A 24,230-nucleotide genomic window follows, 5' to 3' on the forward strand; every position below is an offset into this window, starting at 1 on the left:
CTTTGTTCTTTTGTACCTGTACACAATATTTTTAACAGTTTTAACAGCTAATTCAGTAAGTTCATGTATGTCCTTGAAAGATTTACCTTTTTGAAATAGGCGGACTGCAATCCTCCTTTCTTCCACGGTTGTTTCTTTCATTTTCTTTCCCATTGCTAGCTGAACGCGGAAACAATGCCGAATATTACCTTCCAACTTGTCAGCACAGACATAATGAGCCCGAGTTATGGCAGACAGCACGATGTCACGATGATATTGTTTACTAGACCAATACTTCTTTGGCGTGTAATGACGCACGCCGTTGTATAACTCGTCCGTTTGCAAACAGCGTGAATCTCCTTGGCTCCATATTCAACCTACTGATGTCCTACATATCTACATACGTGTAATTCCATTATATGTACCACTATTTGTACTATACTGTTTCGTTCATACCACGGCGATGGGCAGACCAGTACTTTTTTGAGCCACTGTACGAAAGAGTTGCATGTGGTATCTTGGAAAGTTCTGTTTCAGTGTATTTCCCATGAGTATTGTCGTGTGTAGAGTTGTAATAAATCGCTTCTACGCCTATGTCTAAATAACATATTTCCCTCTTCTAAGTGTGGGGAATCTCTCCTGAAAGTCTGGCCCTACCTTATTGTTACAGCCTATATTAGTTCATTACATCATGTTATTTCACAATTGCCGGTCTGAGTGGCTCAGGCGGTTGAGGATGTGACCTTCTGACACCAATTTGACAGGTTTGATCTTGGCTCACTCAGGTGGTATTGGAAGGTGCTTAAATACGTCAACCTCGTCGGTAGATTTAGTGATCGTAGAAGAACTCCTGTGGGACTAAATTCCGGCACATTTGCGTCTCCGAAAACCGTAAAAGTAGTTAGTAGGAGGTAAAGCCAATGACAATTATTTTATTGATAATTCACACTTAGTAGGAAATGGCATATAGTACTACATCATTAATATATGTGGGAAAATACAAATAAAGGCTGGCTGGCTGACTGATCGAACAAGACAACCAAAATTGAAAAATTCTTTATCTAATCTAGGGTCTTGGCTTGTACTTTTAGACCGTTTGTCTTGACCCAACTATCAGCTATACAACCAACTACTCAGCAAGTTAAAACAAAATAATAATCAAATAAGTTATAAACGAGAGGAACCGTCAGCTTCTAAAATGTTACGAAGATTGCTCTTCGAAGGTTTCCTCTCTTATATAGGTAATTAGTTTAAGGCATAAGAACAATTAACTCTTCAATGTCTCCGATAAGACTGTTAAGTATGGTGTTCTTTCACAGTCTAGACTTGCGAGTTTCCATTCTTCAATTTCTGGGAAGCTCCAAATGCAGATTCAAAATTCTTGTACATTATTAGAAGTTACTCAGACAAAATTTGACCCCTTAGGCGAGGACAGTGAACTGTATTCTAAATGTAATTAAGGCTAATATTTCATAACTCATTATATAATAATAATAATCGTATGGCCTCAGCTACCGTGTGCAGACATTTCAATTTGACGCCATCTGGCTGTCTGCTCGTCAATTTCGACGTTCCGTTTTACTCTGGGCCCCCACTAGATGGCAGACCGAGTAAACCGAAACTCTCTTGGGCGTCTATGGCTGAGATTTAATGAATTTTGTCGGGTAAACACCAAATGTGTCACCAGAGATCTTTTACATGCCGACATCGTACGACATGGAGTGTCGAATGGACTTTTTTCCGCCCTTCAAAAATCCGACTACCTCTGCCGGGTTTGAACCCGCTATCTTGGGATCCGGAGGCCGACACTCTACCGCTGATCCATAGAGGCAGCTAACTCATTATATAATGTGGCAGTGTTTCCATTCTCAGAGACGGCTACGAGATTTCTCTGTGCATCATAATTCACTTAGAATAAGAGTAGGCTGGGAAAGGCTCCTACGACTAGAGTGACTCAACCACAAAACTCAAGGTTCTGACCTTGAACTGCAGACTTCCACGCAGTTCATCACAGAAACGTGTTACATTTTACTCTACCAATTTTAACAGCCACAGTACACCCCCAACAGAGAATCAAACACAGTAAATTGTTGTTCTAAAAGTGTCATAAAATTGTTATACCTATTATTTGTACAGAAGGTATTTGGTGGATATTAAGCGAAGCAAAGCCATCTCCATACAGACCATGACGGCCCTTGAAGGAGTCGAAGGTAAAGTTACTTCACTATTCGCAACCTCGGCATTTAGTGAGATAAAGTGGTACTCATTTCTGGTGTAGGTTGAGTGAACACGAAGGTCGCGTGCCACTCCAGAAGTGGAAGTCTCGTTTCTAAATGTCGCGACGTTGTGCCGCGGATTCGAAACCATGTCCTTTCGGGCAAACCGAGAACACCTTTGCCGCCTCGGTTGGGTAGACCTTTGGAAATATTTCTATTGTTGGGAGTGGAATATTTAGATTATTTCAAGCTGGATGAATGGTAGGAATGCTCTTTTCTATATAGTTAGGGAAGATAATAATGGCCCTGTGTTGTTTGTAATGATGTGTGTTGAAGATGTCTCTAAAATCAAGAAAAAGAAAAAAAGAAATCCGTGCCCCGAAATGGCAATAAGTAGATGGGAGTTTTCTATATTTCTGATGCAGAACTGGAGAGATTATTGAACTTTACTTTGATATTACTTGGGCTTTATTATTATTATTATTATTATTATTATTATTATTATTATTATTATTATTATTATTATTATTATTATTCACCACCGCAGTTCTTTGAAACGATTCTTTGGCATAGTCATGAGATCAGGAGACGCCCTAGACTTCTCTTGCCGGGCTGAGTGGCACAGAGGGTTAAGGCGCTGGCCTTCTAACCCCAACTTGGCAGGTTCGATCCTGGCTCAGTCTGGTGGTATTTGAAGGTGCTCAAATACGACAGCCCCGTGTCAGTAGATTTACTGGCACGTAAAAGAACTCCTGCGGGACCAAATTCCGGCACCTCGGCGTCTCCGAAGACCTTAAAAAGTAGTTAGTGGGACGTAAAACAAATAACATTATTATTATTATTATTATTATTATTAGACTTCTCTTATTTTTTTTTTGCTATGGGCTTTACGTCGCACCGACACAAATAGGTCTTATGGCGACGATGGGATAGGAAAGGTCTAGGAGTTGGAAGGAAGCGGCCGTTGCCTTAATTAAGGTACAGCCCCAGCATTTGCCTGGTGTGAAAATGGGAAACCACGGAAAACCATCTTCAGGGCTGCCGATAGTGGGATTCGAACCTACTATCTCCCGGATGCAAGCTCACAGCCGCGCGCCTCTACGCGCACGGCCAACTCGCCCGGTTACACTTCTCTTACCGAACTTCATCCTTTCTATTTGCGGACAGGGAAATTATTCTCTTTCTTTTTTTGCTAGTGGCTTTACGTCGCACCGACACAGACAGGTCTTATGACGATGGTGGGATAGGAAAGGGCTAGGAGTGTGAAGGAAGCGGCCGTGGCTTTAATTAAGGTACAATCCCAGCATTTTCCTGGTATGAAAATGGGGAAAACACGGAAAACCATATTCAGGGCTGCCGACAGTGTGATTCAAACCCACTATCTCCCGGATGCAAGCTTACAGCTGCGTGCCCTTTACCGTACGGCCAACTCGCTCGGTGAAATTATTCTCAGGGAAGCCATCAGACGTTGTCGTCGCACAGAACCAAATCAGTCTACATTGACTTCTCAGTTCTGTCTGGCAAGTGTATCTCATTTGCACTTAAATGAAAGCAGATTCGAAATGATTCGGTCAGCATGAATAACACTTCGGCAGGGAGGGGGGGATATCGACAATAGCGTCAGGCTCTGGCATTCACCATCACATTCTATGATCATGATAAACAAAGCCACTGAGTAGGGATAATAATAATAATAATAATAATAATAATAATAATAATAATAATAATAATAATAATAATAATAATAATAATAATGGTTTTACGTTCCGCTTACTATGTCTACAGTTTCCGGGGATGCCAAGGGGATTTTACACCGCATGAGTTCTTTTACGTGCTAGTAATCTACCGACACAAGGCTGATTTTTTTAGCACCTTCAAATATTAAAAATCCGTACCCAGTTGAAATTTTTTGTACAGTTTCACAAGGAAAATCGAGGGCACGTGACGAATATCGAATATTTTCACTTGCGCCAGGATCATCAGACACGACGTAAAAGGCCGGGATCAAAGAGGACGAACGGCAGACAGACTTTTTAAATGGTGAAAATTATAATAAAAATGAGCCGAAATGTGTGACGTAGCCTCCTATTACAACACCATTACTCAAATCTAAACACTATATTATACTTTAATAGAATGGTATTAAATGAAAGACAAATTATAAACAACTCTCCGTGAGAAAACCCTGGCCTATCGACTGACTCAAAACATCTACAACAAGCGATGCCTGTCAGGAAATCTGAAGCTGTAATACTACACGACAGTCATCCGCCAGGAAGCCCTGTATGCAATGGAGTGCGTCAATAAATAGAAAATGCTTTATTGAGCAACTGAAAGTCAGAGAAAGACGAATTCCCAAAAAATCCTGGAGCTGAAAGATGGGGAATAGTGGAGACTTTAAAATTTAGAGCTCCACTCTCCATTACAGAGGCTTTCGGACTGTGCCAAAAAAGGAGGGTAGCTTTCTACTGCCATGTGGCAAGGTCTCCCACCAACCACCAGTTCATCTTCTGGAAAAACGCGAGAACCCGTACGACGGGACTTGGGGAGACTGAGGAGGATATAGAAGAACTGGGATTGACAAACTTACAAAACGGCCAGGCAGTGAGACAGATCCTGAAGAAAATGTGTGGTTTTTAGTAAAAACCACTGAAAAAGAAGAGTACCCTTTGGTCAGCGGAAACAAGGGAGTTCTACCAGGAGAAGATGCGACAATACTAGGCAAAAATCAAAGCCAAACGATTGAACAAGTGTGGTCCCCAGTAGGCCTGTTCGAAAGAATAGTAAGAAATAAATTAATTTTATGCAGTGCTTAAAAAAAACATTACTCTATAAAAGTAAGTTATATATGTGAATTTAATTTATTTACAACAGACTATAAAATATGGCATATTTTGTAAATATAAATAACAAAATTATTTTCATGTATTGACCTTATAGAAGATTATTCAAAAGTGTTTCAAACCTGTAAATATTTTTAATACTTATAGTGAGAAAAGTTGCTACATCTATTTTTAAACAATCTTTCTCTCGCGCTCCGCTGCAAATTTATCTTTCCATTTCACTCGTTGAGTTGTATAATGCACTACTCTAAAATGTATCAAACAAATGTTATTCCATACAACCAATTTGACAGTAAAAATATAGCGTTTAAATTTGCTTCTACAGAGTTTATTTTCGGAATTCCGCCCTAATAAAATCCTTCTATCCCCGTCCCCACGAAAATTCCTGAGTACGGCCTTGTCCCCTGATTAAGGCGGACCGAACCTGCCAATGTGAGCTCAGAATGCCCGCGCTCTTCTGTCTGAGCTACTCAGCCCAGCATAAGCCTACATTTCTAGTTCCCACATTCAGTTATTGTAGTCTAACACTTAGATCAGGCTTTAGGAGGTCAGTGACTTTATACTTCAATCACAGATTTAAGAAACGGCACGAAGTTGGTGTGTTAAATGGCTAGGCTCAGTACAGGAAAGGATTTGGGTCACTGATGTAAGAGCTTACACTAGCCTACACGTCATGGATATTTATAGAAATGAATTATTGCTAATTTATGCAAGCAGGTGTGTGCTTTTCAGGAGACACATTTACAAATGTACCTCGTATTGTTAGTACGTTCACTGTACCATCCATTACCTGCCATGCTGCCTGCCGTAATAGGCTTCGTTGAGATGCTCACCTCTCCTTCAAAACATGGGTCGGTAAAGCACTGTCTAAGGATAGACAAAGGTACAACTGGAGTCGTGCATTTTATAAATAAATATTTAACAGTTCTAGCTAATTACTTCTACCTAGTGTGACCGGATGGACAAATATCACTGTGATCGTCAGTTCTATGAATGATGATGATGATGATGATGATGATGATGATGCTTGTTGTTTAAAGGGGCCTAACATCGGGGTCATCGGCCCCTAATGGTACGAAATGAGACGAAATGAAATGGCAGATTAAAAGCCCAAAAAATATCCATTGATCACAAATCAAAATGTGAGGACGAAGAATGAATGGATGGATATGAATTTAAAACGATCAGTGCAACCGACCCACAGTGCCTCACATGCACAGAAGATGGCGTGAAACAATGGTATTACTGACCAAGGGACTGCTTCTATAACATAACAATGAATCGATGATACTTGTAGTCGAAAACAATGAATCGATGATACTTGTAGTCGAAAGGGGTCTAAAATCCAAGTCAACGGCCCCTCACAATGGTACTTATCGCTAGAAAACTAGAACCATGGTATTTGTCATGTGTCAGTACTAATCAAGAGTAGCGTAAACTCGCGGTATTCCACACATTATGGTACTACTCACAGGTAATGAAATTCGCACATGTATTACAGACCTTCGGTGTTTCGCACATTGCGGCGCCATTTACAAGCAACGCAAACCTATGCTGTTCATCACATAAGGGTACTAACCACAGGGACTCTTACTATCCCGCGGTGTTCTTCATATAGTGGGTACCAATCATAGGCAAGCCAGAACCATGGGTCCCCTCATCCCATGGTGTCGCCCATATAGTGCTACTAATCACAAGTACTGTAAAAGCCGTCGCGCTCTCGTTTGCTACTAACCACAAACCTATTTGGTACCCAACATAGTGGTACTACGCGCAAATAAAAGTGACCCATGGTGTTCCCCGCATGGTGGTACTAATCACAGATAGTTTCATGGTTCTAATTCGATCATCCCTTGGTCGCCCCTTTTAGTCGCCTCTTAGGAAAGGCAGGGGATACCGTGGGTGAATTCTTCGTCTGCATCCCCCATCCACAGGGGGTGTTCTATGAATGTGCGTCATACTTCTTATCCTGTGAATTTTTTGTGTACATGTTCTGGGGGAACCAGAATTTAAATATTTTCTCTCCGGCATCGACAAAGGAATACATACAGTATTGATGTAGGTAAAATATTGAAAAAATCGGTTGAAAACTGTCTCAGGGATGTATCGATATTCACTACAACGTACTGCACCTATTACTGCTAATTAAGTTTTTCCCTTTATGACACAGTAGTGGCCTTGTTACACTATTTTTCGTTCGATCCTGGCTCAGTCCGGTGGTATTTGAAGGTGCTCAAATACGTCAGCCTCGTGTCGGTAGATTTACTAGCACGTAAAAGAACTCCTGCGGGGCTAAATTCCGGTACGTCGGCGTCTCCGAAAACCGTAAAAGAGTAGTTAGTGGGACGTAAAACAAATAACATTATTATTACACTATTTTTCTTCAAGTACCGAGGTGTCTAACCGATTCAAACTTACAATCGTTAAATCCATGCCTTGTCAAACATTTTTCTTCACATACATGTTACTTAACCTCTAAACTGTCCGACTCGTTAGCTGAATGTTCAGCGTACGGACCTTCGGTTCAGAGGGTACCGGATTCGATTTTAATCTTCATTGGTTATTTCCAGTAGCTCGGGGGCAGGGTGTTTGTGCTGTCCCTAACATCCCTGCAACTCACACATAACACTATCCTCCACCACAATAACACGCAGTTACCTTCATATGGCAGATGCCGCCCACCCTAATCGGAGAGTCTGCCTTACAAGGGCTGCACCCGGCTAGAAATAGCCACACGAAATTAAATTTATTAACCTCTAAACTGCGTTGTAGTGGAAATAAAACTTTCAGAAGAAAAGCTGAGTGTATAAAGTGAATAGAATAGATGAGGGGCAAGAGGAACGGAAGAGTATTGTAAAAGGAGAACAATAAAAACAATGACAATAACATGAAGCGAGATGGCCGTGCGGTTAGGGTCGCGCAGCTGTGAACTTGCATTCAGGGGATAGTGGGTTCGAATACCACTGTCGGCAGTCCTGAAGATGGTTTTTCGTGGTTTCCCATTTTCACACCAGGCAAATGCTGAGACTGCACCATAATTAAAGGCATGGTCGCCTCCTTCCCACTCCTAGCGCTTTCCTATCCCAACGTCGGTGCGACGTAAAGCGAATTGTAGACAAAGTTCGGGACGAATATTTACATTGCACTCAACTATCTTATCTGGCAACAACCGGATAGAAGCGGATGCAATGAATGCAGAACATCTGATATCAAAATAGGCTTAAGGTGCTGTACTTTTCAATTTCAAATCAAGTTCAACGGAAGTAGTTCCTTACTTATTTCTCTCAACACATTGTAACATCTAATACGGAAAATATCAAATGTTCGGTCACATTGTCATTATCGTCAACGGTGAAACATTAACTTTTACACATGAAGTCTGACATATTCATAAATACGTAATAGAAGATATGGCATATGCTAGGTGTGCCTAATGATTTGTGAAAAAACGTAGGGGGGTGGGAGGATGATTCCTCGGACCAAAGGAAGAAATTTTCCTACGAATAAATACCCAACAATGCGTTTTTACTGAGCTGCATATGGCGGAGTACAGGACGTACATTAGTCGCATCACGCGAGGTATTTCAAGTGTCCACCACGAAAATCCTCAACAAGAACTAGCGAAGCCGCTGGAAGATACCTACTATGCATAGTATTATCACTAAAATATTACAGTAATCCTCATTTTCGTCAAGGATTCACATTACGTTAGACCACAGTGTACTTATACGGGTGAATTTTGCATGTAGAATTACACTACAGTTATATTTTTACTCAGGAAAACTCCTTTAAAATTATTCAATATTAAACTATGAATGAATGAATCTGCGTTACTTATTATGATGCGGAAATTATCCTCAAATTCCAAGACTTATTTAAAATTAATTGATGTAGCTTCGATTACCTCGCAAGAGTCGAATTCCTTAGAATCAAATTAAGAAAAGTGTGTTTGATCACATCTTACCTCTCGAACAATTGAGCTGTAGGTGTGGGTCTGTGAAACGAATCAAGACCAAAAGTCATATGAAGAAAAATTGAATCTCCAATTCTAAGAAGTATGAGAATGTCATGGCGGCGATGTATTCATACAGTTAGAGAAGACCCAGTTTCACATGAAGGAAGAAATATGAATCACTTATTTGAGAAAACACACATGCCCATTTTCGGACAAAATAGGTTTAATAAATACATGTTAAAATTATATGTATTCCCATCTTTCAGAGAGAAAGCATAGGCCTACATGTCCGCTTCATTATAAGGGTTTTAATGGGACCTTGAACATTTTCTTCTGGCCTACTGTTACTAGGTTGGACATATCTGAGGAACTTTAATAACAGGCATGACTATGACAAGACATTTTCTTGGCATTATTGTTAACAGGGAGGATGTCCCTGAGTAACTGTAATAAGTGACATTGTTAAGACTGGCAATGTTTGGAAATGTTCTGAATTTTGACTAATGGTGTCGTATGAAGGGAAATTTAAAGATGAAACTTAATTAAATAATTAGTGTGTGTTTAAATGTTTGCAAGCATTAAATAACATCGTTTTGTTATGTTTTTGTTGACAAAAATATATTTATTTGAGAAATCACATGTCCAGTAACTTTTAGTCCCCCATATTATCTTTGTTTTAAACTTTTTTTTTTTCAAAAATGATCAGATTACCTTTGTATTACAAAAGATGTGATAAATAACTGGTATAAAAACCAGACACAACTTCCAAACATTAGAAGCTGCAAGCCATTTCTTTTTCACTTTTCTCGAAACTAGTAGTACCGGGCGAGTTGACCGTGCGGTTAGGGGCGCGAAGCTGTGTGCTTGTATCCGGAAGATAGTGGGTTCGAACCCCACTGTCGACAGCCCTGAAGATGGTTTTCCGCGATTTCCCATTTTCATACCAGGCAAATGCTGGGGCTGTACCTTCATTAAGGCCAAGGCCACTTCCTTCCCACTCCTCGCCCCTTCCTATCCCATCGTCACTATAAGACGTATCTGTGTTGGAGCGACGTAAAAAGAAAAACCTAGCAGTAGTGGACATGTGTGCTTTCTCAAATAACCGATTCATATAGTATGAACATTTTGGTTAGGAAAGTACTTTCATTGAGGTGTTTTAGTAAATAGGCTATATTTCGTGTTAATCTCTCATTAACACGAACCTACTACGCTGGCGTAGCAGGAGGGGAGGGGATACTCCCACGTGGCGCGTCCCAGGTGGCGGATAGGGGGGTCATAACCGGCTTGTCGGCGGACTTGAGGGAAATAAAATACCTCTCTCGCGGACCGAACACACTACCTCCTGTGGGTATGAGGGGGGGGGGCCGCAGATGAAGAATACACCCACGGTATCCCCTGCCTGTCGTAAGAGGCGACTAAAAGGGATGATTGTATTAGAACCATGAAACTACTTGTAATTAGTACCACCACGTGGGGAACACCATGGGTCGCTTTTACTTGCGCGTACTACTACTATGTTGGGAACCAAATAGGTTTGTGATTAGTAGCAACAGAGTGCGTTGCCGGCTTCTACAGAACCTGTGATTAGTACCACTTTAGGAGTGACACCATGGTTCTAGCTTGCCTATGATTAGTATCCACTATATGAGGAACACCACGGGATAGTGCGGGTCCTTGTGGTTAGTACACGTATGTGATGAACACCATAGGTTTGCGTTGCCTGTAAACGGCACCGCAATGTGCGAAACACCATAGGTCTGTATTGCATGTGCGAATTTCATTACCTGTGAGTAGTACCATAGTGTGTGGAATACCGCGAGTCTACGCTACTGTTGATTAGTACCGACACATGACAAATACCATGGTTCTACTTTCCTAGCGATAAGTACAAGTATGAGGGGCGGACGACTTGAATTTTGGACCCCTTTAGACTAAAAGCATCATCGATTCAGGATTATGCTATAGACGCAGTCCTTTGGTCAGTAATACTATTGTTTCACGTCAGTTTCTTTGAATGCGAGACATTGCGGGTCGGATCCACTGATTGTTTTAAATTCGTATCCATCCATTCATTCATTCTTCGTCCTTACGTTTTGAATTCTGGTCAGTGGAGTATTTTGGACTTTTAATTTGTCATTCCATTTCATCTCATTTCGTACCATTAGGGACGGATGACCTCGATGTTAGGCCCCTTTAAATAACAAGCATCATCATCATCATCAATCTCTCATTAGATTAATGACCATACTGATTTAATGTCTTGATCATTCAAAACTGGATGATCAACAACAAACCATACAGAGATATAGCCTAACTCAGCAATATTAGTTAAATATTAGTTAAATGACTTCAAAATCATACAAAAATAAAAGTAACTCCTACTTTGCTGTAATGACATAGATAATGAAGGACATTACTCACCTCAATACCAACGCATTGCAGGACGTATGTTCTTAGGGACATACTTTCTTAGTTTAATCCTAGGAATCACCCCTGACGTTTAGATACACTCTGCACTAGAGTACACCACATGAATTATAATCATGCCGAGGGGAAGGAAGCTAGAGAAAATGAGAGAAATTAATTACGTGTCGTAGATGATACAGAGCCCGTCTCTTGTCTTTCGTGAAGTTTATCGGTTAGTAGGTGAGTAATTTCTCAGTTGTTAACTTCTCTTTCATTATCTATGCCATCACAGCATAGTAGCGGTATTTCCATAGCACAGTTACCGGTATTGTTTTTTCCTCCAGAATTTCGTCTAATGAATACTTACAGCGATCACTGTTATATATGTTTCTACAAACCATAGAAATACATCTGATCTGTTTTTGACATGCTCTATTGGTGGAAAAATATCTAATTCCCTCTTGGTTAGAATTTCCATTCGGAATTGCTAGGCGGGCAATAATTCCATTGTGGAGTTTTATCTCCCGTAGGCAGTTATCAGACTGTGCCTCTTATACAGGGCTTCTGATAAGTTCACCTGCATACACCCCAGCGTCAGTGCGTAGGGTGTAACACATCCCACTCTGGTGAGTCTAATGTCAGACCTAAGACGAAACGCTGGTTAATAGAGCAAACGCCTGAAAAGCCTTACATCTGATCTGTTTTTTTTTAAGAATTATATTTCAAGGATGTCTGACGGCGAGATTCGAATGAACCATGCCCACAGCCCATAGATGCAAGCCAATTAGCCAGTATTTGAGTTACTGATGTTACCTGTTAAGTTGAATTACTTTATTACTTATTCAACGGTCGCAAACGGTTGAAATATATCCACAACCTACCTGCCACCTTGCTGTATGAGACAGTGCGTGTTTTGGTAACTAAATATAATACCCATTGTGTATTATTCTGTTAGATTTTGTTCATAGAATGGCGTGTGTTCACAATGGGATCTAATTATGTTTACAGTAAGTTAAATAACTGCAGGTGCAAGTCGTGATTACCATTACCAAATCTGGCACAGTGCTGAGTGAAATTTAATAGACCATTGAAATGAATATCTCTCTATTGTCACCAGCTGTGTGTCTGAGATGCACACAGTAGGCGGAGGGTTTTACGATAAAGAAGTAACATGTCACTCCACAGAAATACAAATGTAGGTATCTAACAAATTGATAATGAAAGATGAAAACGAAGATAACTCGCGAACAAATCATTCAATATTCTGCCAAAGTGATTAATGGCGTTTAAACCATTGTAAATAACAACACAGATTTAGTTTTGTTTAAAGTCTTCAGCCCGTAGGGTGACTGGTTTCTCTTGCTGTCCTCACTAGAAGAGAAAGTGCTATTTCAGCCCTGTCGCCGTCTATAAATAGCACCTTTCGTACCAGCCAGACGCGCTAGTCGTACCAGCAGCTACTCCTAAATAATGATCTACTTGTTTTACAGTCTCATCAACTGCTATGCATTTTAAGAGACACCAGGGTGTCAACATTATGTTCAATACCAGTTTTTTAACGTGTCGGAAAGCAGCAACGATATTGAACTGTAACATTTGAACATCCTCAAATGAAAATATCGTAGAAGGCTAACACCTCTAATGAGAGATACCACGTTTACGACCGAGATAAAGCTTTATGAAACAACTATGAATGACGTAGGAGCGGACATCTATACGGCAATGAAGACGACTGAAGCTTCACGGCATACTACTACTACTAATTATTATTATTATTATTATTATTATTATTATTATTATTATTATTATTATTATTAAATGGCACCAAGCTCAACTAGAATCTAACAGAATACTTAAATGAACTTCATCACTGAATATTTATCACCAAGTGCCACATACTGAATGATTTCTTTTTTTTTTTTTTTTTTTTTTTTTTTTTTTTTTTTTTTTTTTTTTTTTTTTTTTGCTAGTTGTTTTACGTCGCACCGACACAGATAGGTCTTACGGCGACGATGGGACAGGAAGGGCTAGGAGTGGGAAGGAAGCGGCCGTGGCCTTAATTAAGGTACAGCCCCAGCATTTGCCTGGTGTGAAAATGGGAAACCACGGAAAAACATTTCAGGGCTGCCGACAGTGGGGTTCGAACCTACTATCTCCCGAATACTGGATACTGGCCGCACTTAAGCGACTGCAGCTATCGAGCTCGGTGAATGATCTCTAGAGGGTCCTAGCACAATACGCCCACTGACAGAATAGGGAAAAGTAAGAGCTCTGAGCATTCGAAAAATGAAATTCAGAAGATGGGTGAGGACATAAGTGACCCAGAAGGTCTCACTAGTCATCGGAGTCGGAAGAAAACAATAGTTTTCTACAGGTGTCAGGTAGGGAGGATAAAAATAAGGAGAGGCTTGACGAGTCTGAATAATATTGGAGCCAGCTGGTGACTTCCCGTTCGTCAAAGTACGTCTCACAAGTTGTGATCACCTGAAGGCAATTGTGACGGAATGATTATGGATGGTTATTCGAATGTAAGTGATAGGGGCAACCGCTAAGCGAAATGTATGTCCTGTATATGCCGTTTCACCTGAGGTCAATAAATTAGAATCCAGGTTGCAGCAATCGAAGGCCGAATGTAGGAGACAGAAGGGCTGACAGTTATCCTTACAGTACATAGTAATTCTCAATCTGTATTCGAGTAGATGAAAATAATGAAATGTAAATGAACTTTAAATAAACAGGTGCTTCGCTGTCAATATTCGAACGTTAATCCGAAGAACTATCATCTTTTACAATATCTGCCTTCATATGCAGACTATACATTTCAGAGCTCATAATCTTTAATTTGATTCTGGTTGTCTAGTATTCATTATACTAATATATGGCGATAATATCGAATCATACATACATACATAGATGCTGGAGGAATCTTGCTGTTGTCAGGATCTAGTTAGTTATTCAGGTATAAAGGCAATGCGTTATGTTAGATAAAAAGAAAGCTTACCGTGTCCCTGCCGTCCTGCGCTTCGCAGGCCTTTTTCATGATGGGCTTGGAGGAGGAGAGAATCCGCGGCCGGACTCCACGCCCTAAAATATTAAAGAACACAGTATGAATATTATTTATTTATTTATTTATTTATTTATTTATTTATTTATTTATTTATTTATTTATTTATTTATTTATTTATTAATGTCTTTCTGTACATGGCGGGGCTCAGGCTTTGAAGCCTGCTATTATGCCAAACCATACAATTATGCAACTGCATAAACATAATATACTCAGCATTATAACTACTTAAAATTAAAAATAAGTTTATTATAATTTAAAGTTAATGTGAAATGTAATTTTAATGAAATGTAAAGCATCATAAACATCATTTTTATATTTTAAAATTAATTTATTATATTTACTATTATTAAAACTATATCTCGAAAAAAATATAAACTAACTTATAATGTTTCTAACCTTACATTGACAGTTTATTCATTTAAATAATCTAACATTTAAGGGTGCTTATATGAGTAAATTAATCTGAGTGTAGGTAAAATTTCCAGCACATTCTTCTGAATAGCTTTAGGTTGCTTATGCCTCTAATTATAGGAATAATAACTGTAAAAATAACTTAAAAGACACGTAGATTATATTTATTTTAGTTATAACGAATACAGTGTGTTACCAAGGGATTCCATATAAATATAAATTTGTTTAACAATTCTTAGCTGTAATTTAAATTTATTTTACAGACTTTTGATTAAGTCATTTATTGAGTAATTATACAACAGTGAGATGATGAATGTTGTACTAGTATCGTTCGTTCCTTTCAGAAAAGTTCCAGTACATTCTAAGAAAACCGTCATTACAAACATCGCAACAGAATCTGAAGGAGAAGAAATATGTCATACTGCGATTCACGAATAACATTCATCTTTCTTCAGCTGATCACGGTTGACTCTTCACACGTTTTATCTTGGTGATTAGTACATCAAATTGATTCAGTTGTTTCTTTTCTTCTCCAATCTCACACCATCTCTGGCCGGCAGTTAACCTCGTTTCCATTTGCTTACACAGTCACATTTTGACGAAGGATTTGTCCAAAAGTATCCAAAGCTTTGTTCATTCGCCAGATCTATTGCAGCCATGTTCTCGATAACTTACGTTTATGAACAGTTATTTTCAAGAATGAAAATAGCGAAAATCAAATGTTGGTCACAAATGACGGATAAACTACTTTCTGATTAATTACGACTAGCAGCAAGTGCAGCAATTTCTGATTTTGTAACTCATTCACAAGAAGTTCTGAAGACAATTTCGAGAAGGATTATGTGTCCTATAATTCCGCTGTTTCTTTCTTCATCATCACTTATGAACCTGTCCATGGACAGGTTTCAACTGAACTCTTCCTTCCAGCGTTTCCGATCCTGAACAAGCTTCGTACTTCCTTCCCATTTTCAGATCAGTCATTACACCAAATTTCCTTCCATTCTTTTTTATTATTCTTTTTTATTGATACTTCTGCTGAATACGTCCAATCCAATTTGCTTTTACTTTTCCTTATTGCCTTGATGAAGGTATGTCGTTCCTTCCTTCCTTCCTTCCTTCCTTCCTTCCTTCCTTCCTTCCTTCCTTCCTTCCTTCCTTCCTTCCTTCCTTCCTTCCTTCCTTCCTTCCTTCCTTCTTCTCAGCATTTCTATGCTGTTCACCATATTGCTCCACTTGATTCGCAGCATCCTTCTCCACAACCACATATCAAAGCTTTCTAGACAGCCTCTTTCTTTCTTTCTTTCTTTCTTTCTTTCTTATAGTCCACGTTTCAGACGTACATAGAACCACACTCCAGACGAATCATTCGTAGAAACGTTTCCTTAGTGTTAGATTGACATATTTTGCTGTTAACAGCTCTTTTACCATTCTAAAGCCTTCCCTTCCGTAGACTATCCTTCCTCTAATCTCCTCCGTGCAACTTCCGTTGCTAGTGATCATGCTTCCAAGATATTAGAGTTTTTTTTTAAATATTTATTTAACAAGTCGCTTTACGTTGCACCAACACAGGTAGGTCTTATGGCGACGATGGGATAGAAAAGTGCTAGGAGTGGGAAGGAAGTGGCCATGGCCTTAAGGCACAGCCCCAGCATTTGCCTGGAGTGAAAATGGGAAACCACGGACAACATCTTCAGGGCTGCCGACAGTGGGGTTCGAGCCCGTTATCTCCCGAATGCAAGCTCACAGCCGCGTGACCTTGAACCGCACGGCCACCTCGCTCGACAAGTGTATTCGAGTAAATGCACTTATTAGTTTCTGAGCCTCAATATTCACATTCATTTTCTTTTCATCCTTGTCTACTCTCATTATTTTTGTCTTTTTGATCTTACTTTCTTGAACTTCTTTGTAATGAATGTATATTTTTGTAGCCCTGTACCGTACAAAATTATATTTACCGTACTTGCGGTAAGTTAAGTAAAATGAACATCCGTCTTGGAGAAAGACTGCTACTTCACTTCCCCTTCGGTTTACCTCACACACTTATCCCTAGATAGGTGCTATACACGTTGCATTACCATTACCTATGTTCACAGTGACTCGGTGCACGATCACATTTTCGCCTGGGCTGTTCTAGGTTTAGACCGTTCTCTGACCTACAGGGTACATCTCGAACGAGCAGGGTAGAATTTCGAGACTAGGAACAAGCTGGTCAGAAAGCTGGCTTGAACAACGTGGAGGACACTACTCTGCGAGCAGGACTGGTTCTAGTTTACTCATTAGCAGAATACTGTCCACCACGTTAGTAGAAGACACCAGACCATCAAGATAGACATTCAGCAGATTGAAACGATTAGGAAAATAACAGACACGCCGAAGTCAACGACAATTCTCTGGCTGCATGTCCTCTCCAAAATCGCCCCACAAGAACTATGGCGAGAACAAAGAACGGTGGAAATCTGAAAAATGTCGTGGCTCTCAAATACAACACACTCTTTCAATTCATGTTACAATAGAAAACCTATCACCATCACGCCTTACATCAAGGACAACTAATTTGGAACTAAGATTCAGTGAGACAACCTGAAGAGTTTCCCTTAGAAGAATTGCGGAGAGTATTTTTCAAAACTGTGTGAAAAGTACAGTAGTTTCGAGATACTGATCCATCTCCTTCACAAAGGTATGAGCTCTATGTGATGACATTTCTGCATTTAAAATAATCTGACATCTGAAATGCAAAAAGGCTATTGAAAAGAATGTACACCCTTCTGGTGTCAACAAAAGTCTTAAATATCAAGGACCGGGCGAGTTGGCCGTGCGGTTAGGAACGCGCTGCTGTGAGCTCGCATCCGGGAGATAGTGGGTTCGAACCCCACTGTCGGCAGCCCTGAAGATGGCTTTCCGTGGTTTCCCATTTTCACACTAGGCAAATGCTGGGGCTGTACCTTAATGAAGGGCACGACCGCTTCCTTCCCATTCCTAGGCCTTTCTTGTCCCATCGTTGCCATAAGACCTATCTGTGTCGGTGCGACGTAAAATAAATATCAAAAAAAGAAAAATCACGGAACTACTTTTCATGCAGTTATCTACTTTTGTGAAACCGCTTCTCAATTATGTCAAGAAAAATGGTAATATCTTACCATTATACAGGTGATCCTCAAGAACCCCACCCATGCTCTATCCGGAATGCAAGTTCCAAGGAATGTCTGGTGTTAACTGAACCGTATTAGAACTGGTGTTGGGAGACGTAAAAGCGAACTGTATAAGAAGGGACTTCCAGACTCCACAGAGTGACCGTTGAGCTGGCAAATAAATTGTGAACCTGTAACCCCGTGCGAGTTTCACTGGATACTGGAAGGAAATATTGTATGCAACCCCGAGGGAAATTAAGGGGTTAAACCAGTCGACTGTAAATTTGAAAATATGCTAGCTGTTGAACATTTTAAATCATTTTCCGTGTAAATGTGCAGTTTTTATCTAGTTATTAATGCCCTTTCTGTGTCTTCATTATCCAGTTCCACGATTCTTTCAGTTATGTTAAGTTTCAGTTATATTTTTTACGTACCAAGCGAATTCGCCGTGCGATTAAGGTTATGCAGCTGTGAGTTTGCATTCGGCAGATAGTGGGTTAGAATTCCACAGTCGGAAGCTCTGAAGTTGATTGGTTTCTCATTTTCATACCAGACAAACTCTGGGGCTGTACCTTATTAAGGACAGGACCCCTACCTTCACAATCCTAGCCCTTTTCCATCCCTCCAGCGCCGAAAACCTTCCATGTGTTAGTGCGGCGTTAAACAAGTAGCAAAAATAATTGTTATTTTGTAATTATTTTTTCTACGTCATTTTTAGTTATTTTTCACTCTGTTGTAGAAACACATTGTGTTTCATGTTATGGATTGAAATGAAAATCCACAGTCTGCTTCCAGTCAGTCGACCATCTAGCGGCGAGGATAGGAACTGTGCCGGCTGCCGAAGCCTGTCGCACTCCTCTGGGCCATGATTAATGAATGACAGATGAAATGAAATGATACTGGAGAGTGTTGCTGGAATGAAAGATGACAGGGAAAACCGGAGTATCCGGAGAACAACCGGTCCTGCTTCTGCTTTGTCCAGCACAAATATTACATGGAGTGACCGGGATTTGAACCACGGAACCCAGGGGTGAGATGCCGGCGCGCTGCCGCCTGAGGCACGGAATCTTCATGTTATGGATTACTGGACAATAAATAAATAAATAAATAAATAAATAAATAAATAAATAAATAATGAAAAATAAACGAATAAATAAATTAAATAAATAAATAATGAAAAATAAACGAATAAATAAATTAAATAAATAAATAAGAAAGCACTTTACATACACAGGGCTGTTGCCGAAGAACATCAGAGCCTCTTACAACAGCATCAGTAGACTTACTTATATCGTAAACCTGACAACCCTGTGAACAGGACTAACAGGAACAATGGTGATAAGTGCATGAAAATATATCCATCGTTTCGAACTGTTATGAGCCTGAGCGCCGCTTAGTTCTCAAGTCACGTACTTCCAATAACTCAGAAGGTAGCGACCCAGATCTCTTCACTCTCCGCCCTCATAGAGGACTTTCTTTTCTTGCGCGTTGAGTAACGCGTGCGTGCCGCTCAGAGAATAACAATTGTACCTGTGGTACTATATGAAGCAGTGGCCAACAAATATTTCAACTGTTCATTTACTCACAGTTAATTTGTCATGTCATAACAAAGTATATCATCTTTAATATGGAAAGGAGAGAGAGGGGCATGGGATGCAATGGGTGGCATTCCATGTGAGCAAGATGGATATGATTTAACAGATTAAGTTCCCCAAGAAGCGATGGCAGTGACGACGATCGTTATTCCGAAGACATGAGTGTGATTATTAAGACGATAACTTGAAGGAAACAAGGAAGTAGAATGAGGAGAAAGAAACGGAAAATAGACAGAGTAGAATGCCCCACCTCAGAGCTCACGAATAGGACAAAAGAGAACGCGATCAGCTCATCTCACGATTGCCTGTTACGACTGTGCCAATTCATTAAATTCTAGGAGAGTAGCATGAGGCAGACCTGAACTCAGTATGAAAATCGGTGTACAGTATAACCATTTTCCTAGTTTAATTTCTTTGAACACTTTTAATCTCCTACTACTGCTTCGGCAGGAGGGGAATAGCAGATAGACTGTAGTAGTATGGCCACATCTATCTGAGTGCCAGTTTTACTCAACCAAATGGCAGGAACGTGAAACTCCGTCGGGTGAACTATGGCTTGAGTTTTAATTAATTTTGTCGAATAATCACCACATGTGTAACCAGAGATCGTACTACGTGAATGTTATTTTGGCCTTCAAAGTTCCTCTTCTGGTGGTCTTGGGATCCACAAATGGAGATGACGAAAGGATTGAAAGGAAATTATATGAAGGTGTGATATAATATTGTTTGGTATAATAACAGACTGCATAGTCTGAGTCCTGCCATATAAGAAAGATTATTATTATTATTATTATTCTTTTTCTTTTTCTTTCTTCGTTTCGGCCTGCTGTGGACCACGTTATTTCAACCGTTTGCATCCTTGAGCTTTAATTCTTCCCCAGTACTCACGCATTCTCGTTCTGTGAGCCTCCTTTCTTTCATCAGTCCACTTCTTGCCTGTTTTCAACTTTGGCCTTTCTTGGAACCTCTTGTATCCCTGGAGCTTTTTCTGGAGAGGAGCACGTTTCTGGATGTCTTCGAGTGTGATTCCTATTTCCTGAAGGTCTTTTTCAACTTCGATAAACCAGGGTCCCTTGGTTTTCTTATTAAGAAAGTAGGAAAATATCCTATTGGTCTGTCTCTGTGTGCTCATGCGTGCTATATGGCCATAAAAATTAATCCTCCTTTTCCGAATCGTGTCCGTTATCCTCTCCATATGCTGGTACAGATCGCTGGTGTGTCGTCTCCTGTACTCACCATTTTCTTTGATTGGTCCAAGTATCTTTCTCAGGATTTTTCTTTCTTTAGCTTCTAGCTTCTCCATCAGACCTCTTCTGTTCATTGCAAGGCATTCTGCTGCGTACAGTGCTTCCGGGCGTACAACCGAACAATAATGCCTAAGCTTGGCGTTGATGGACACTGATCTTTTGTTGTAGACATTCCTAGTCAGCTGATATGCCATCTCCATCTTGTTGATTCTGTACATGATTGCTTCTTTCTCAGAGTTGTTAGGTACTATCCACTCACCTAAGTACTTAAACTTTTCCACCTGCTTGATTTTTCCCTGTTCCACAATGAGCTCTCTGGGAGCTGGCTTGATGTTGGTTATAAACTCTGTTTTTTGGAAAGAGATTTGAAGGCCAGCTTTTGCTGCTTGGATTCTCAGTTGGTTAATTTGTTTTTCAGCAGTATCTAGGGAATCAGAAAAGATCGCTAGGTCATCTGCAAAAGCTAGGCAGTCTATGATAAGATCATCTTTCTTATATCCTATTCTAAGGCCATTCTCAACCTCTTCCTTGCACATCTCCTTGCGCCATTCCCGAATGATTTTCTCCAGAACGCAGTTGAAGAGAAGGGGTGATAGTCCATCCCCTTGCCTAACACCAGTCTTGATTTCGAAGACGTGTGAAATTTCTCCCCTGAATTTCACCCTGGACGTAGTGCTGGTTAAGGTCTGTTGAATGATAGCTCTCGTTTTGTTGTCTAAGCCCATTTCCTTCAGAATGCGGAGGAGAGTGTGTCGATCTATGGAGTCATAGGCTTTTTGGAAGTCAACAAAAGTAACTACAAAATTCCTATTCCTGGATTTTAGGTACGACAGGACGGACTTAAGGTTCATGATCTGCTCTGCACAAGATCGTCCTTTTCTAAAGCCTCCTTGGTATTCACCCAACTGTGAATCAAGTTGCTCTTCTGCCCGAGTTTGAAGGGCTTTGGAAAGAATTTTGTATGTTACTGAGAGAAGGGAGATGCCGCGGTAGTTGTTTACATCTGTTTTCTCACCTTTCTTATGTAGGGGATGAATCAGGGCTGCTGTCCAATCATTTGGGATCCTTTCTGTTTCCCAGATCTCGCGAATGATCTCAGTTAGTTTATCGATCGCCTTTTCACTTGCAGACTTCCAGAGTTCAGCAATTATCGCATCTTCTCCAGGTGCTTTGTTGTTCTTTAATGATGTAATTATCTGTTTGATTTCCTCTTTTGTGGGGGGAGAAGAGTCTGGGTTGGGATGTCTGGATTCTTCAAAGGTGAATTCTGATTCTGGTTCTTCGCAGTTAAGAAGAGATTCAAAATATTTAGCCAAGATTTGGCAGTTATCCTTGTCGTTGTAGGCAACCTTTCCATTGTGATCTCGGAAATGTAGACTTGGTGGGGTGTACTTCGTGAGGTTGCGTTTGAAGGTTCTATAGAAATCCCTAGTATTATTCTTATTAAAGTCCTGCTCGATCTGTGTCAGTTGGATTTTGTCAAATGCGCGCTTTACTTGGCGGATCACTTTCGCTGCATGTTTCCTAGCCTTCAGAAAGTCTTCATATCTTTCTGGATTCTTCAGGGAATTCCACCTTTGCCAAGCGATTTGTCTTTGTGTTATGGCTTCATCACATTCTTGAGTCCACCACGGATGCTTCTTTGGTTTCTTTAGCAATACTGTCTCCTCAGCCGTTTCAACAATGGCATTTTTCAGTTGTTCCCAATTTTCTGTGTTCAAAGACTGAAGTTTCTGGGTGAATTCTTCGCTAGTTTTCAGCTTTTCTGTATCAAATTTGCTAGTTTTCTTTATCTTAACTCTCTTGGTGTTTCTTGGATGAAGCTTAATTTTGATCTTGGATAGATAGTGGTCTGAGTCAAGGTTAGCACTTCTCAGGACTTTAACATTTTGGATCTCTTGTGTTGCTTTTCGTGCAATGGCAACATGATCTATTTGAAATTCTCCCAAGTGAGGATTTGGTGATATCCATGTCTTTTGTTTTCTCGGTAGATGTTTGAAGGCTGTTGACTTAAGAACAAGATTGAATGCCTTACAAAGCTCTATAAGCCTTTCCCCATTTCGGTTGGTTCGTTTGTGGGCTGGATAGTTTCCAACGATGTTTTGGAATTTTCTTTCTTTGCCAATCTGGGCATTGAAGTCTCCAAGCAAAATGATTGTGTGTTTGTCAGGAATTTTTGATATAACATCTTCTAGGTCCTCCCAGAATTTGTCTGTTCCTTCTGGGTCTTTCTTGTTTGCCTGGTTGATTGGCGCATGTACGTTCACAAGCGTGTGTACGTTGTTCATACTCCGAAAGCTAAGCATCGAGACCCTGCTGTTAGGAGAGCTGAAGTCAGTGACTGAATCAATAATTTTCCTGCTGACAATAAATCCTGTACCAAGGTGTGGAACAGTTTTCATCACACGTTTGCCAGTTTTCCCTTTGAAGATTCTATAACCTTGTGATTCAAACGCATGTTCATCAGTAAACCTTGACTCTTGAATTGCTGTAATTAGGATTTCATGATGGGAGAGGACATCCGTAAGATGTTTGAGTTTACCAACTTTCAAGAGGGAGTTGGCATTGAAGGTAGCAAAAAAATTTCGGTGTTTGTGGCTGATTTTGTTCCTAGGAGTCTCCGATACCTCCTTGCATGTAGGTGCAGGCTCCCCAGAATCCGAAGGCCTGCTTACGTCACTCAAGGCGACGGTGGATTGGTTACCACCTGGGGTACAATTTCCTGTTGAATTTTCCTCCATGCTTTGCAGTTGAAAACTTGTAGTTTGGGGTCGGTGTAGTTTTACATCGACCAAGTTACTTCCAAGGTTGTAAGCCTTGGAGAGAGCCTGGTGTTCGACTCGGGATGGCATTTCCTCCATACCCCATGCTTCGGTTCTCCCGCCGGTACTCGGGTGGCTGATTGCAGTGGTTTCCCACTGGGCGATGGGGGCGCCACGTCCCTACGCCATATATTATTATTATTATTATTATTATTATTATTATTATTATTATAGCCTAAATGCGAAGATGCAGATTGCGATTTTAATTTGGGTGTGGCAGCCTATTGTTTCATCAGTTTTAACACTCGTATGTCGAGGAATTTTATTATGCTCTGTATGGTGCTGTATAATTTTGATACGCAATAGTGAATACATCCCTCCACAGAGGTTTGGAGTCGGGAGGGGCATTAGGCCGCAAAACCAGGCCGAGTCCATATGTGCAACACAGTTCACACGCATGACCCCACCAGTGTGGGAAAAATGGAAGACGGGAAGAAGAAGAAGACGAAGAAGAATGTATAATTTTGACAATTTGAGATACAGTGCCAAGTACCAGTATTTTTGAGTGGTAACGGCATAATCAATGCCTGGCTTAGAGAACGTTTTCATTCTCTTTAAACT

At 40.4% G+C, this 24,230-nt stretch overlaps 1 protein-coding gene across 2 annotated transcripts in view; it reads right to left on the reverse strand.

Annotated features, from left to right (window-relative positions):
• LOC136867255 (uncharacterized) overlaps positions 1–24,230 on the reverse strand; it is a 377,978-nt gene that overhangs the window by 250,601 nt on the left and 103,147 nt on the right. For both annotated transcript variants that reach the window (XM_067144399.2, XM_068225005.1), the window contains exon 2: positions 14,401–14,483. In XM_067144399.2, coding sequence (XP_067000500.2) covers positions 14,401–14,439 — 39 coding nt within the window. In that variant the 5' untranslated portion in view covers positions 14,440–14,483. The remainder of the gene's footprint in view (positions 1–14,400; positions 14,484–24,230) is intronic.

This window comes from Anabrus simplex, chromosome 1, assembly GCF_040414725.1.
Source record: "Anabrus simplex isolate iqAnaSimp1 chromosome 1, ASM4041472v1, whole genome shotgun sequence".
NCBI lineage: Eukaryota > Metazoa > Arthropoda > Insecta > Orthoptera > Tettigoniidae > Anabrus > Anabrus simplex.